Raw genomic sequence first — 15,308 nt, forward strand, 5'->3', positions numbered from 1 at the left:
TACTATTCCTATAGATGGCATAGTTAAATACTGTTGATATGAATTTAAGAATTTATGAGCCTATATACTTAGCTTGTACAGATACTTTATATAAACTTATTTTGTAAATATTAAATCCTAGATAAACAGATCATTAAAATGCACACAAGTAAAAATTCTCTGGAAGGGTGATATGATTTTATGTATGGTATATCCTTGACACCTGGCAAGATATAATTAATAATAATAAGAATTAATAAAATTAATAATTAAATGGTGCAGACAGTCTAATAAACTATATCGACTCGGCTTCATATCATGATCCATAGACTCTATGGGAACTCACTTCATTGGGTTGGTCCCCCTTTGCAAATACTACATTCAAAGGAATGCACGTCACGTGAATTTGATGTTTTCATTAACCATTACACAGTCCCTGTCAAAAGCCTGTATACTCTTTACTCATTAGCCACAATGGAAAACCTTAACAATAAAGAAAATAGAAAAATAATAACAGAAATACCTGTTGACATAATCGTTTAGGCAGACTTCAATGTTTGCCGTTGTCGAACATCTGAAATAAATTTTAGTGACAATCTGATTAGCGACGATATCGTCGGCTAGCACCAACCGGGGACTCTGCTCCGCGATTGTTCAGACTTTCTGATGGCGGCGCTAAGCTGAAGCGTAGTCGCAGTTATGCTGGAGGTTTGAAGCCCGTAAGACGTGGTTACTCGATTCTGCACATGTGAGAATGCACCAAGGCTACAGTCCGACTGAGGCCACGTGGAAAAAGCGCCGTCCCACGCCCACGCCAGAGGTACATGCCCGCCTGAGCTATATATACACCAGTCAGCAGGATGCTGAGCAGCAGCAGCAGCAGCAGGAGGAGAGGCCAGAGACGGCAGCAGGAGATGTCATCTCGCATGTGCTGGGTGACTTTGGCATCTGGCAGCTGCGCTCCGTGCTCATCATCTTTCTGTGCAAGCTGCCGGCTGCCTGGTTCATGGCCCTCATCATATTCACAGCTCCCGAGCTGTACCCCAATGAGGAGTACTGGTGCGATACGAGCGCCTATGGTGGCGCCGGGAACACGACCGTCTCGGACGATCAGTGCTATGTGCTGGTCGCCCATGGCGAGGCCAACTATGCGATGCGACAGTGCCTGCAGTTCAACTACGCACACGCCTTTCGCTCGCTCATCATGGAGTTCGATTTGGTCTGCCTGAGCGACATCTTCGTGGCCTGGTCCCAGTATTGGCATCTCTTCGGCATGTTCGTCGGCGGCGTGGTGGCCACACGGCTGATGCGAGTGCTCAGTCCTCGCCGCGTCTACATCGTCGGCATCTGGGGCCTGCTCTGCTGCGGCATGGCCACGGGCCTAGTCAATGATTTCAGCTTGCATTGCTCCTTCCGCTGCCTGTCCGGCGCCTGCTGCTGTTTCATGATGACAGCCGGACAAGCCATATGTGGGTAGCAGGTTATCCTAAGGAATAATTTTCGATTTTATATCCCTCAAAATAGATTTCTGTATTTTATAAATTTCTTTAAAAGTTTTTATTAATTTAATTTTTATTATAATTTAATTTATTTCATTTGATTTCACATTTTTGCATATTTATTTTATTCAATTTATTATTTTTTATTTTATTTTATTTTGTTTTATTTTATTTTGTTTTATTTTATTTTATTTTATTTATTTAATTTAATTTTTTTCTTTTAATATTTAATATATTTTATTTGCTTATTTTATGATTTCCAGTTTGCGATATAACAGCGGGCAAGTGCCGGCAGGGCGTGCTTCTGCTCTATGACGCCTCCTGGTCCGTTGGTGTCCTGCTGCTGCCCGCCATTGCAGCATTCACCCAGAGCTGGCGTCAGGTTTATGTGGGCATCACCTCGCTGCCCCTTGTCATTGTGCTGCTGCTGCCCTGGCTGCCGGAGTCGCCGCGCTGGCTGCTGCAGCGCGCTGATCCGACGGCTGCAGTGGAGCAGGTGCAGCAGCTGTTGCAGCAGGCAGCTCGCACTAATGAGCGCTGCTCCAGGCTGCCAGATGATCTCAGCCTGCAGCTGGAACTGCTGGGCGAGAGGCTGCGCTCGCAGCCACCAGCCGCGCGCTGGCTGGAGCTGTGGCACGGCCATCCGCGTGCCAAGCTGCACATGCTGGCCACCCACATGGCACTGGCCACCTTCCTCATCAGCCACCTGGGCCTGCTGCTAAATGTGCGCAGCTTTGGCCGCGACTATGTGACGCCCAACACCATGCTCGCTGGCCTGGCTGAGATTCTGGGCTGTCTGCTCGCCGTCCACCTGTGCCGCAGCCACAACGTCCACAAGTGGCAGTGGGCGGGCGGCTTCTGCATTGTGGGCGGCTGCGTGGGCTGCCTCTGCTGGCTTTTGAACGATGTGAAGAGTAGGTGTTTCATGCTGGCTTCGCCTGTCGACAAATGATTTACAGTCTTGCGCTTTCAGTGCCAGAGCTCTATGAGAAGATGCTGTGGATGTGCTTGACCGTTCTGCCCAAGGCGGGCGTCTCCTGCGCTCAGGCCATGCTCACTGCCTGCATGGACGAATCTCTGCCAGCAGAGAAGCGAGCTCCGTTTGCCTTCTCTGTGCTCACGTGGGCTCGCGTCTGGCTGCTCTCCGCCTCGTTCCTTACGTTGCTCAAGCAGCTCAACGTCGCCCTCTCTCTGTCCGTCTTCTGTGTGCTGGTTGTACTGGGCGGGCTTTGCACCTGCTGCCTGCGTACGCCTCGAGCGAGGGGGAAGAGAGCGGAGCAAGAGCAGCAGCTGCAGCAGAAGGAAGCTGACTGCTACAACACGCACTTGTAATATGTGATATTTGGAAACGTTTTATAAGTTGTACTTGAATATTGTATATCAAAATAATTGTTGGCTTTAGTTATATGTGACGAATTATAAGGGATAGATCTACACGTCAGTTTAAGCACAAAAAAAATGTATTTAATAAAGAAAATATTAAAATACTTCAATCTAGCATTTCATTTGATAGATCTATGCCGTAATGCCTCCTAAGGCCGGGGAAAAGTAATATTATATCACATATATTATATTACATATATATATATATATATATATATTACATAAATAATATATTTTATGAAGTTTTATAAAAGAAAATATAGTATTTTAATTTCAGATTTTCCAAGAGTAACTCAATATTTAATTAGACTTTATAATATTATAATTCGATTTCGGACTCTTTATACACAAAATAAACATATATTATTAAATTAAAAATAGAATGAATAATAAAAATAAAAATAAAAAAATGAAAACAAAAACAAAAACAAAATGCCTCTAAGCTTATAATTAAAAAATTCATTAAAATTTCTCATGTTTATCAATAAAATTAAAATGAATGAAAAATGTTACAAATTAAATAAGATCCAATATGTGATTTAAAATAATTCTAATTTAATATGTAACATATTTCTGATTTAATATTTAATATACAATCGAAGCATAGCCGTATAAACAGATCTATGCATAGTTTTGTTAACGCACTCGAGCAATCAATTAGACGCCCAGTGTGCTCCATTCAATTCGGGGTGACAAATATAATAGGCATAGATATTTTAAGCGCATTGCTCTACTGACTGTTTGCACGAGCTCGTGCTTTCCCCTAGACCCGCCGCCTGGCGCCAGTAAGCAATGCAAATCAATAAAAACGAAACCATAAAATTGCCCAGAGTCTCGGCAGTGGGTCGCAAATTGTGGCGATATGTCATTGCTGGAGCAACTTTGGCAGCGTTAGGACGTGCACGGCGCTGGATCGTGATCAGGTGAAGGAATAGGAGCAGCAGCAGGAGCAGGAGCAGGGGCAGAAGCAGCTATCATCTCTGCTCCAATTGAATGCAATGAAATCGAAGAAATCGGCCTTCGCCAATACATCAACGGGCTACGGCAGACACAAGCATAGCGGACACGGCAAAGGACACGCCCAGAGCAAGGATAAGGCCGAGGGCAAGGGCAAGCACAGTAAGGAACAGAAGGCGCCTGAGCAAAGGGATGAACAGGACAAGGATCTAAACTCCGGCTTCGGGGACTATCTGCGCACGCCGGAGGGTCTGTAAGAAGGAACTATATATGAAAGTCCCTTTCCAATCCTCTTTCTCTTCCTTGCCAGCATTTGAGATGATGAAATTGTTTGTTTTTGCCAATACGGTGATGTTGATTGTGACTATGGCCTGGCCGAATATTAAGGAACAGTTCTTCATGCTAAACCAATGGTGGGAAAGCTTTCGGGAACAGCAACAGAAGCAATAGACCTAGAGAATTACTTGAGCTAGCGCATTTAACAGAGAAGATGGTGGGCCCATTCATGCAGGGCATTCTGCTGATAGGCATTATCTATTGGTAGAGCTCAAGGACTATATAAAATATATATGTTTCATATATTATTATCTGATAAACAGGTATTCGAAGAGCATGATGTCCATGATTAATGATTATTATCGTAGCGAATTTCAACGTAAACTTCAAGCGGCAGGCGAGGCAAAGGCCGTCGAGGAGACACCCCTAAATGTGGACAACTTTATGAACTATGTGCGTGAGCTGGAAACTAAGGAGCAGCCAACGAAGCAGGCAGCTCCCATCGTTACAGAAAACTCCATTGAGCCAAATACAGGAAAAACGCAAAAGCTGCTATATTTCCTCTACATCACAGGCGTCCATGGCTTGCCTGATCTTTGTAGTGCTGCAGACAGTCCCATAAGCTAGTTATATATATATGATATCATATATTCTTATTTACTATATAGATTATATTATATGTATTGTTCCAATCTTTTTCTAAAGAATACAACAATCGCTTGTGTCGCAAATGTTTGGAGCGTTTTTTTATTTCAATTGTAGCAGAATATATATTTCCAAATTTATCAACATTATCTGAACTCTTCAGCTATAAATACTATTTATGTATATATGTGTACGATGTGCCTTCAGCTTTTGATTCATCATTCTTTTAGCTTGGTCTGACTTCTATATCAATTTTATGATTCTTATTCACTTTCTATGCTTCAGTGGAAGCGTTTATATAATATAATAATTTGTTGAAAATATAGTGTATAGATATGATAGATGATGTTAGGTGCAAGTTCTTTGCTTTAGGCATTTATATAGCTTTCTTAGATGTTCAATCAGGTATTCAATTCAATTATGGCACAAATATTACGATTTATCCAACATCTTTCCAGATTATGATTATTATTTTTTGAGAAATGAAAATGCTTTGGAAAATAGTTAAAGGTAGATAGATTTAACTTATGGTTAGTTGTGCCAGGTTCTTAACTAGTTCAGCTTACAAAGAATTATATAAAAAAGTTTAGAAAAAGTACTAAAAAATATTAGGAAAAATAGATCAAGAGAGTTTTGAAAGCTGTAAAAAGTTAACTAATAGAACAAGTATATTGCTTTTTAGTTTATAAGAAACTCGCGCCAAAGTCTCGATGTGGCAGACTATATAAACTATATAAACTACTTCATATAATTGCTGACAATATATCTATTTTGTTTGCTTTGCCAAGCAAACATCTGCCTTATCTCTTTCCTATTTTTTATGCCCTGAATAAACGTTTAATTATATTTTTCATATTCACGATTGCAATTTACAGATAAATTATAAATATACGAAAGAAAATAACTAAACAGTTCATGAAATCATAAATGACTTTTAATGTATATTTTATATACACAACAAATATTCATACATCGGTTTAATATAGATAAAAAGTAATATTAATAGTTGCATTACAAATTAATAAAGCAAAAATACAGAGTACGTCAATTAAAACTGATAAGACTTTCAATAAAATATTTATTAATATATATATACTATGTACATAGAAAAGCGCTCGAGCGGCGCTTTATCATCTTCACAAGTTCCTCTTCTCGAAGAATTTCGAAGACCAGTTCAATTTCGGTTAGTACAAAGCGTAACAAATTTAAAAACGAAGGCAACAAATTTTTCAAATTTTAAATCACACTTGAAGTTGTCTTTCAGAAATTGGGAACAGAGCAAAGCAAAATTAAGGAAACTCAAACCTTCATTTTTTTTTTTTTTTTTTTCTCTTCTCTTTCTGTGTATCACAACCTTTTAAATAAGGATAACAATAATAATTAAAAAATTGCGTAAATTTCGACAAAAATTGAGTTAATTCATGAATGCCTACTACAAACTAATACATGTGTATATTATATAATGTTTATATATATATATATATATATATATATATATATATATATATATATATGTATATGTATGTATATCTTTTCACATATGGCTAAAATAAAACACATATCATTTTAATTGCAAAGAATACAAATGCTGAATACAGAATATTAAGTTGCTTTCACTCTATTATATATCTATTAAATATATATCGCTATATAATTTAATGCAACTTATTGAAAGGCTTTGTTTGATTTGTTGTTGTTGTTTTAACTAAATTACTGTGCGTTCAAGTCTTACGGTTAACATATAGAAAGCGCCACCGTTTAACTAAGGATTCGCTATTGACTACACTATTCCGACGGTTTGCGTATTGTCGGCGGCGGCGGCGCTGGCACCGTTGGCCTTTTGGGAGTGTGAAATGAATTGGGTGATATGGGTGTGGTAGGCATGGCCTGCAGTTCCTTCTCTCCCATCGACGGCTGCCGCTCATGATTATGATTGTGTTCTATGCCGGCCGTGCTATTTATTGTTGTTGCCGTTGAGTTGGTGTTGGTGTTGGTGTTGTTTGTTGTTCCCGTCGATGCCTCCTCCCGCGTGCCATTTGTATCACAATTTTCGTGTCGCAGCTTCTCTATGAATTTCTCCGTAGTGAAGCGTACGTTGCCATTGTCAATTGTTGCTTGTGTGGGCGTTATGGCCTCGTCGTCGCTCTTGCTATCAGATTTGGGGGCACCACTACCTCCACCTCCGCTCGCTACAGACAGCGCCATAGGCCTCTTGGGTAACTGCGGCTTTTGCGGCACATCGGGCTTTAAGCGAAAACTGCCAATGCTATCGATGCTCCTCCGATCCGCTGTGGGCGAGGGCAGATTGTCCAGGCCAAAGAACTGTGTGCGCGTCATTGGAACCGGCTTGGCGGGCGTCACTGGTGGCGGCGGCAATGCCTCCAGCTGTGTGTGCGTCGGCTGGCTGGCTGTAGCAGGCTGCTGGAATGATGGCAGATTGGGCAGCGGAGGCTTTGCAGGCTTCTCTTGCTTCTCCTGCTTCTCTGGCTTGTCATCCTGCTGCGGGAACAGCTCCTTAGCATGCGGCCGGTGATTGGAGCCAACACCATTGCTGGTAGCCTCACTTTTATTTGGAGGTGAGGGCGCATTGGGCTTTTGGCGGCGCAGTGTTCCATAACGTGGACTCTCCATGACTTCTAGGATGACACGAAAGAGAGTTAAATAGCTGCCATAAAATTGCCTAATGCCTAATACATACCACCATCGTGCTTATCCAAATTCTCATTAGAGGAATTCGATTTGCTTTTGCCTTCGACAAAAAGCTTATTGCGCTGCAGCGTCACATAGAACTCGACATCGCCGTCGAAGAAGTAATCCCACTGACTGATCAGCAGCTCCACAATGATGTTGGCGGCCGAGGAGCTGTTCACCTGGCCAATATAGTCGGCTGCTGCGTTGCTGCTCTTGTCAACGCGCGGCCAGAGCATGTTGGGCGACATCACAATGGCCAAGTTCTGGGAGCTCATCTTATTGTGCACGGCCCGCTGTTGCATCAGGGCCAGAAAGCGTGTGAGATAGCGCAGATTGGCATAGTTCTCCTTGGGTAGCTTGCTCAAAATAGCCTTAATCTCCGTCTTGCGCTCCGCTTCGGTGTGCCGCTCAGCAACGCGTATGAAGTCCTTGTACAGCCCGTAGGTGAGCAGCGGCTCGGGCAGTTCGCGCAGATACAGCTTCAGTATGGAGCCGATTACATGTGGATCCTGATACTCCAGCGGCAGGGGTGTCTTAACATGCTGCGCCTCCAGCGCGTGCTTCATGCGCCTCAGCTTGGTGCTGGCACAGCCCACACGCAACAGACCCTCCTCCTCGAGGCCGTGCTCCAGCAGACAGCAGCAGCAGAGCTCCACAATGTAGGAGATGTCACGGTGCGTCGACTGCAAGTGCTCCTTGAGCGAGGTGCCAAATCGCGACTTCTCTGTGCCCTGTATGGTGTCCTGAATGCGCGCCAGCGAAGCATTCACCTGCTGCAGCGCACGTTCATGGTAGTTTCTTTGGTTGAGCACATAGTCCTGAATGCAGTTGACGATCTCGTCCTCTTTGGCAATTAGCTCCAGCATTTGTGCGGCCCATGCATCGCGCTCCTTTTCCAGCTTCACTTCACACTCCTCCTGCTGGGTCTTAATGTGATTCACCTTGGCCATGGGCTCATCCAGTCGTATGGCAGCCTGAAAGTGAAAAATGGGCCGTTCATCAGTTTAGTCAAACATTCCAACGATAAGAAATCTCTCACTTGTCTTTCTTTTGTTTGGACTTGGTGTCATTTTCACACGCTTCTCGACACTGAGCTACCCTACTGTAATCTTTACCCACCTACTACAACTCGTCGCTGCTGCGCGACAAGTGTCCGTGATTGTTGTTGTTGTCATGTTTGCTGCACTCTCCACTGGTGCCCCATTGAGAGTATAGACTATAAATAGACCCTTTGGCCAGCTGTGTCAATCAATGCCTTTGTTGGTCGCGCAAACGGAAACATTTACAAGGTAAATTTGATGCATTTAATGGGCCTGACCGATATTTGCGGCAAATTGACACACCACACATTGCCTCAAGCACTGAGTCACAACTTCGGCATTAGCCAGGCGATTTAATTCTACGGCAATTGATAAGAAAATCGTGAATAGTATTTTCTATGGGTTTGTGCGGAGCGTGTTCCGGTCTATGAATATTCGAAGGGACTGCTGAACTCTTAACTTAGTTATTATATAAGAAAGCCCAGCAATGAATGGAAATCATTTTCATAAAATTAAATTTCTCGTGACTTTAAGCAAGTCTTGTTATATTCTACTAATCCAAGCTATATATTGGAAATATTTATATATCTACATAAAGGGAGGATACCATTGCCAACTACAACTAAATAATTCTAGCAAGTGTTTAGTATTTTTTTTTTTTTTTTTTTTTTTTTTTTTTTTAGTTTAATTTAGCCTTGTCTCTATGTTAGCTCTTAAAGAGTATTCAATCGGCCCAACAATGCTGCCTTTATAATATTCCTTATCGCGTCGCGCACTTTGCTCCCTCTACGTTTCGTCAATAGGTCGAACGTAGTAAGTTTGCTAAAAATAAGCAAAATCGTGACAAATTAACCGCTCTCCCCCTGTCTCTCTCTCTCTCTCTCTCTCTCTTTCGTTTTCTTTTATTCAATAGTAACTCTATAGACCTCTCACTCTTTCACTATGCTGCTGTCAATCAATCTGCAACTGGGAATGAGCAAACAATGGCATCCACCATTTAATTATAAACTAAGCCCCAAACAACATATTCCAATGCCAGTCGGCGTGTGACTCACAATATATCATATACATGGATATGGACATGCATATAAATATAACCTCTAATGACCTACATTAGAGTTGAAACTGGGTATGCGGGACAGTTACGAACATCCGCAGTTAGCACTTGCAAGGTACACCAAAAATGATGTATGTAACTGTGTCGGACACATATCGCATATATGGCTCAATTAGAGCGTTCCCAATATGAGAAGCTAGAGGTTGCCCGCACTAAGTTTTATTGAGCCGACTCGAATGCTATCGATAAGATTATGGCGTACATATATGCGTATGTAGGGTGTCTAAGAAATGCTACTAAAATATGATACGAATAGACAATTAATGGTCTGACAGCTGCGACTCGCTTGTTCGCTCATTCGCTCATTGGCTCATTGGCTCAATTTTCAATTATGATGTCACTCGGTTGTCTGGCCAAGTCAATGAACGTCTTCCGACACCTTAAGCAGCACTCGAACATCAGCAACAGCAGCAACAATTATATTGCGACTGATTTGCCCGACTCTCCATATACGACATAAAGCGTGTAGTCGAGTTGTCTTGGCTTATAAAGCGGAAAGCAATGCCAAAAGCAATATCGTATAAATAAAAGCAAGAAGTGAACAAAATATTGACTGCGTCGTCACAAAACTTGTCAAGTAATCGTCAAATGTTAACGGCCAGAGTGGACCGACAGGGCTACAGTAGAACCTGACTGCGAATTCTAGATATTATGAAAACTCTGCAAGAAAATCTACAAAATTCACATATGAAGTTTTTGCTTGACAATGTAAATATCCTGCGCAGAAATAGTTTCGCAGCAGCTGTTCGTTAATAGGGCATCTACTGTACTAACAACGACTCATGCCAGTTGCGAGAGAAATTGGAACAAGAGTCGTTAAAAAGCCACACAATCCTGCGGACATATCATAAAGACAAGCGACGCCAAGCGACGTATGAAATCGAATAACAACAACAACAAAAAAAAACAAATGGCAACAATTCTATTGTGAGATAATAAAGAAAGAAATAAACTGAAATTATAAAGAGAGAGAGAGAAAAGAATAAAGAATTGATTGCTTTCTTGGCCGGCGCTTGTCATCCGGTCGTGGCTGGCCATGCACAAGGCACAGTGCTTCAAAGTCAATTGAAAAAGTGTGCAAAATGTGCGAGAGATATTTATCAGCTAAAGAAGAGAGGAAATAGCCGAATTAAGAAATTGGAGCAGAACTTTGCATAAACGAAGGGAAGTCTACGTTTGATAAGCTATATATGCTAGATCTAGATCTAATTTAGCATAAGCTAACTGAATGGCAAGAGAATTAAGTAACACGAAATTCATAAAATATTCTTGAAAGAAACCCCAGAAATAGCAATTAGTAACTATATGAGAAGTTGCTGTAAATTCCTGGAATAAAATAATATCAAACCGAGTTCCATTTGCGCCACAACCATAAACCAAACAATCATAGTTTCAATTTATGGTATATAGGAGTAGCACCTCTGTAATTGGAGGCCTCGCGTGACATTAGACCACTGTGCATTAAGGTCTGAGCTCCACACAATTGAGAAGTTGTATAAATACTTATTGTTATTGCTGCTATTTTATTCTTTGTTACTGTCGCACTTTGACTCTCTCTCTCTTTTTCTCTCTCTGTAATCGTGGTCATTTGAAACATAATCAACGCGCATTCCACAATTTGGATAAGTGCCACATTATTATCACAAATCATTTTTGAACAGCTGCTTATAATTTTTACCTTTCATACAATTTTTCGCCTGAATAACTTACAACTTGAAGGTACAAAGAAATGTAGTGAAGAAAAATATTTGGTAAGAGTTTCAGTAAAATTAATGTTGATTTCACTTTTTGTTTACACTTATCAAATAGATATGCTTTTCATCAGCCCAAAACTTTGCTAAGCTTATTTTGATATAGCCGATTTATTTTTAAGAATTGAAATCAACATTCATTTCTTACTGTGTACAACCTCCTATGCAGAGAGTCAACGATTCATCTGCTGTCTGATGCTTAATTTGGGGTCGCGGAATGATATCTTACCTCATGGCTGCGCTTCAGTGAGGTGTATTCCTGTAGTGTGCGCGACACATTACGCTTTAGCGTTGAGATCTCTTGTATTTCTTTATCTAAGATGTTTTTTAAACGCCGCACAACTTTCGTCTCCGTTTCCAGTTCGCTCTCGATGATGCACTCGGCGATTGTCTTCTCCAGCTCGGCTGCAAATTGCGAAAGAGTTTTTTTTTAGTTTAAATAAATACAAAACATTATTTTGATGATGTAAAGGAAACGTTTGTGTGTGTACGTGTGTGTCTGTATTTCAGCGTGTCTAAGTGAGGAAGCCAATGCTTATTTAAGACCTTATCGCAGCCGAAAGGACGGTAGCAAAAGTTGTTGTTGTTGCTGCTGCTGCTGCTGCTGCGGCTGCTGGTGGTGGTGGTGTTGTTGTTGTTATTATAGCTGCCGGTTCAAAGTTGTGGGCCGTGCATTGTGGAAGCGGGCGCGGGGGCGTAACTATAGCTGCTCTGACGAAGCTGAGTAAGCAAAATTGTGATAATTGTGTTGAGTGCGACGCCGGCAGCGGAGCCCACAATACGACAGTACAATAGGGGGCCCGCTGCAGAGGGAATGGCGACAACACAAGTGAAGTATAAAATTGAAGATATGCTCGTCGTGGCTAAGAGAAGGCGATGAGACGAGAAGGTGGAATTAAAGCGTGTCGTGCCTAAGAAATAAATTACAAAAGGGCACACTTGGTACAGTGGGGCAAATCCATTGGGGTGGCGGAATAATAAAAGCTGTCGCTTGAATTTAATTTGGGAATTCAACATTCTGCAACTAAGTTATATTGGTAAAGTTAATAATACAAAATAGCTCCCAAGTAAACAACTGCGTTAAATAACAAACAAAAACTATTTTTGGAAATTGGATATTTTTAAATTTGTCAATCATACAAAAAATTAATATATATTGATCGTAGATCTATTTAAATAAAAATAATATAATATAAAGCTAAGGCATTGAGACTTATATTTTTAAATCGACTAACGGTCATAATATAAATACATATGTAATTTAATATAAAACACATATATGACCAATTTTTAAACTTTCAATTTGCAAAAATTATATGATCTTTTGACTCACTTTAAATGCAAATAGGTTTATATAACTTCAAAATTGAAGAGACAACCCCAAACGGAGGAAAGAAAAAGTGATTGGCTAGCTATACTCGTTAACTGAACACAAATACTATTAATATTAACATATATGTTTCCTTGTTAGCATTTGTGTACGTGAACTTTGTGTAAATTCAAATATATAGAGTTGAACAAACACGAATCATATACAATACACGTACGGAGCGATAGATGAGAGCACGGGAGAGTCGTATGCATGAATAGTTCACCTACTTTTGCATGGAGACCAGACAAAGGCTTTATTTTGTTTCGCTTTATGTCATAATGCTGTGGACAGAGCTTATCAATGAACGTTGAACCAAGGTAAACTTGAAGCTGTAAATGCTGATGCGTTGCTGCTGCAGTCGACGCTGACGCAACGCTCAACTAAATTGCAATTGCTGCACGCATCTGGTGTGCTTATAAATGTCTATGTGAGCCTCTCTGTGCGTGCATGTGTGTGTGTGTGTGTCTCATATGCTAAAAGCCTAAATGGAGTCAATAATGAGTAATATAACAAAAAGTGGGTGGGGAAAGAGAGAGAGAATGAGAGGGAATAGCAACAAACGAAAAAAAGGTGTGGGGGCTATTTTGAATATTTATATATTTATATACATATGTCTGCTCATACTTATGTAGGAAGCTTGTGAGGGATTTTATATTTTATTTCCTTTTGGCGCAACTTTTACTTCATTACTCAACTTATCATAATCATAACATAATTATTGCAGATCACTTTTACTAAACCTTTGTCTAGCACTTAAAGAAATGCACAATGGAGTTTTGATTGAAAGTAGCGAGCCATAAAACAGGGCATGAAAAGGCTGGTATTGCCTGGCGGAGGTAAAGGCGGGGGCTAAATACGTAAACACAATAACAATCAAAACAAAGAAAAAAAAAAAAAAAAACAAAAAACAAAAACTGTATAAATAGATAAGCAAATAAAAATAAGAGCGGCAAACCGCAGCAGAGAGCAGCCAATCCAGCGAATGACTGTGTAAAAGAAAGCAACGAAAAAAAAATCATCATAAAATTATTATAATGATTAAAAAACGCGCTAAGCAGCAGCGACAACAACAGCAAGTAAATAGTGATTTAGAGAGATTAGCCATAGCAAGACTAGAATATACCCTGTATCGGGTATACGCACATAGTCTAGTATATAATCTTATACTATGATAAATGAAATACGCTGTCAATAACTTCCTGACTTATATATGCTGATAATCGATATTTATCGCAAACGAGGTCCGTGTACAGTCTTAGAGAAAGTTCAAGAACAAACATATAACCCACTAACAATCTTAATTATTTATACAATAGCAATATACCCTTTTATACATTATCAATAGGAATAGGGTATAATAATCGACAACCCCGAGTTGAGAAATGTAAATGCCACAAGGCCAAGCGCAGACAAGGCGAGGCCACACACACACACACACACACACACACACACTTGCAGAGCGCACGCAAGCCCGTGACACACAGTCATCAAAGCATATGCATAGAAATTTATGCGCCTATATGTGTATACACATACACACGCAAGCACATACATAACTGTGCACACCTTGCGCTTTTTATGCGGTTTCATTTTTAATGGTTTTTCAATTTAGAATTTTTTCTAAGTGGCGCCCTTATCACAGCCAGCGAGACGCCGATAAAAACACCCAACACACACATGATCACACACACACCGTTGGACTTAGCTACTCACCACAATTCGCTAGAACCTTGTGCAATGGCATATCCTTAGGTAACTCCTTGGCCGACTCATCCAGCGCTTGGGCAATCTTGTAGTGCGTGTTCTTCTTGATGCGCTTGTCATGTTCCTCAATGGTAACGGTGCCATTACTGCTGCTGCTGCTACCGCCACTGCTGTTGCTGAGCGCTGGTAATTTGCGCACAATTTTCTCAATGGTATCGCGATATCGGTCTACTTGCTTCTCAATGGTCTCTAGCTCAAAATCTTTGCAGTCAGATTTTGTAGATCTGTGTGAAGAAACAAAGCAAAACAAAACAAAGCGAAATCAAATACAGACACTGAGGCATCGATATAAATATATGTAAATGCCATTACACACGAATGCCGTTAGGTCATCAGCGACGTAAGAAACATGCATATAAAAAACGTAAGCGCTGTGCTTTATTTTGGCATTGATTTGTTTTTCTTATGTTGGTTGTTGTTATTGTTGTTTTTGTTGTTGTTATGAGGCAACACCTGCGCCCGCCACTGACTGCTTGCGCTTTTGTCTGGCATTTCGTCGCGTCTTCACGGCTGCCGCCGCTGGCACTGGATGGCGGCTGCCTGCGCCCCCTGGCCTTTGCACTTACCTTAAGTTTTCAGCAGCAATTTTAATTTTTGCAAATTGTTTCTTCATATTGTTGCCGCTCTGCACACACACTTCTGACCGCCGTTGTACGTCTAACAAAAACAAAATGCACTTTGTTGTGGTTTATTTTACTGTATTAAATTAGCTCGGCATTTACAAATATTTTTAAACACTGGCAAAAATTAGTCATTCTCGGCCGACGAATTACTGAAAAATGATGTAAAGTCAAGGTATGTGAATATCGATCAACTATCGATGGCTGTCACTCA

At 40.9% G+C, this 15,308-nt stretch overlaps 4 protein-coding genes across 5 annotated transcripts; 3 read left to right on the forward strand and 1 right to left on the reverse strand.

The window, feature by feature from the left end:
* Positions 1–565: 565 nt before the first annotated feature.
* LOC108609335 (solute carrier family 22 member 13) lies at positions 566–2,952 on the forward strand. The gene is made up of 3 exons (XM_018001106.2): positions 566–1,448; positions 1,742–2,392; positions 2,452–2,952. Exons 1-3 carry the CDS (start codon positions 734–736, stop codon positions 2,808–2,810), a joined length of 1,725 nt encoding a protein of 574 aa, XP_017856595.1. The 5' UTR covers positions 566–733; the 3' UTR covers positions 2,811–2,952.
* A 755-nt stretch (positions 2,953–3,707) lies between these two features.
* Xport-A (exit protein of rhodopsin and TRP A) lies at positions 3,708–4,268 on the forward strand. The gene is made up of 2 exons (XM_018001063.2): positions 3,708–4,067; positions 4,129–4,268. Exons 1-2 carry the CDS (start codon positions 3,860–3,862, stop codon positions 4,266–4,268), a joined length of 348 nt encoding a protein of 115 aa, XP_017856552.1. The 5' UTR covers positions 3,708–3,859.
* Positions 4,226–4,825, forward strand: Xport-B (exit protein of rhodopsin and TRP B). Its single transcript, XM_018001062.2, has 2 exons — positions 4,226–4,358; positions 4,418–4,825. Exons 1-2 carry the CDS (start codon positions 4,309–4,311, stop codon positions 4,719–4,721), a joined length of 354 nt encoding a protein of 117 aa, XP_017856551.1. The 5' UTR covers positions 4,226–4,308; the 3' UTR covers positions 4,722–4,825.
* Positions 4,826–5,651: 826 nt separating this feature from the next.
* On the reverse strand, positions 5,652–15,285 carry RhoGAP92B (Rho GTPase activating protein at 92B). 2 transcript variants are annotated; one of them, XM_018008483.2, is made up of 5 exons: positions 15,041–15,285; positions 14,424–14,698; positions 11,568–11,743; positions 7,438–8,404; positions 5,652–7,375 (listed from the first exon to the last, which is right to left on the reverse strand). In XM_018008483.2, exons 1-5 carry the CDS (start codon positions 15,085–15,087, stop codon positions 6,525–6,527), a joined length of 2,316 nt encoding a protein of 771 aa, XP_017863972.1. In that variant the 5' UTR covers positions 15,088–15,285; the 3' UTR covers positions 5,652–6,524. The 2 variants fall into 2 exon arrangements, with proteins under 2 accessions (XP_017863972.1, XP_017863981.1); XM_018008492.2 differs by having other exon boundaries at positions 5,652–7,372; positions 15,041–15,284.
* Between the last annotated feature and the right edge of the window lie 23 nt (positions 15,286–15,308).

Source organism: Drosophila arizonae, chromosome 2 (genome assembly GCF_054131065.1).
Source record: "Drosophila arizonae isolate 15081-1271.41 chromosome 2, UAZ_ARI_1.0, whole genome shotgun sequence".
In the NCBI taxonomy this organism is placed as follows: Eukaryota; Metazoa; Arthropoda; class Insecta; order Diptera; family Drosophilidae; genus Drosophila; species Drosophila arizonae.

What these genes read in the sequence shown, in the direction of transcription:
- LOC108609335 (XM_018001106.2), top strand. Translation starts at nt 734, where the DNA reads ATGCACCAAGGCTACAGTCCGACTGAGGCCACGTGGAAAAAGCGCCGT. An exon ending in GACAGCCGGACAAGCCATAT is followed by an intron (nt 1,449 to 1,741) that starts GTGGGTAGCAGG and finishes TATGATTTCCAG; the next exon opens with TTTGCGATATAACAGCGGGC. An exon ending in GCTTTTGAACGATGTGAAGA is followed by an intron (nt 2,393 to 2,451) that starts GTAGGTGTTTCA and finishes TTGCGCTTTCAG; the next exon opens with TGCCAGAGCTCTATGAGAAG.
- Xport-A (XM_018001063.2), top strand. Translation starts at nt 3,860, where the DNA reads ATGAAATCGAAGAAATCGGCCTTCGCCAATACATCAACGGGCTACGGC. An exon ending in CTATCTGCGCACGCCGGAGG is followed by an intron (nt 4,068 to 4,128) that starts GTCTGTAAGAAG and finishes CTTCCTTGCCAG; the next exon opens with CATTTGAGATGATGAAATTG.
- Xport-B (XM_018001062.2), top strand. Translation starts at nt 4,309, where the DNA reads ATGGTGGGCCCATTCATGCAGGGCATTCTGCTGATAGGCATTATCTAT. An exon ending in CTGATAGGCATTATCTATTG is followed by an intron (nt 4,359 to 4,417) that starts GTAGAGCTCAAG and finishes TCTGATAAACAG; the next exon opens with GTATTCGAAGAGCATGATGT.
- RhoGAP92B (XM_018008483.2), bottom strand. Translation starts at nt 15,087, where the DNA reads ATGAAGAAACAATTTGCAAAAATTAAAATTGCTGCTGAAAACTTAAG. An exon ending in ATTGCTGCTGAAAACTTAAG is followed by an intron (nt 14,699 to 15,040) that starts GTAAGTGCAAAG and finishes TTCTTCACACAG; the next exon opens with ATCTACAAAATCTGACTGCA. An exon ending in TTTGGATAAGCACGATGGTG is followed by an intron (nt 7,376 to 7,437) that starts GTATGTATTAGG and finishes GTGTCATCCTAG; the next exon opens with AAGTCATGGAGAGTCCACGT.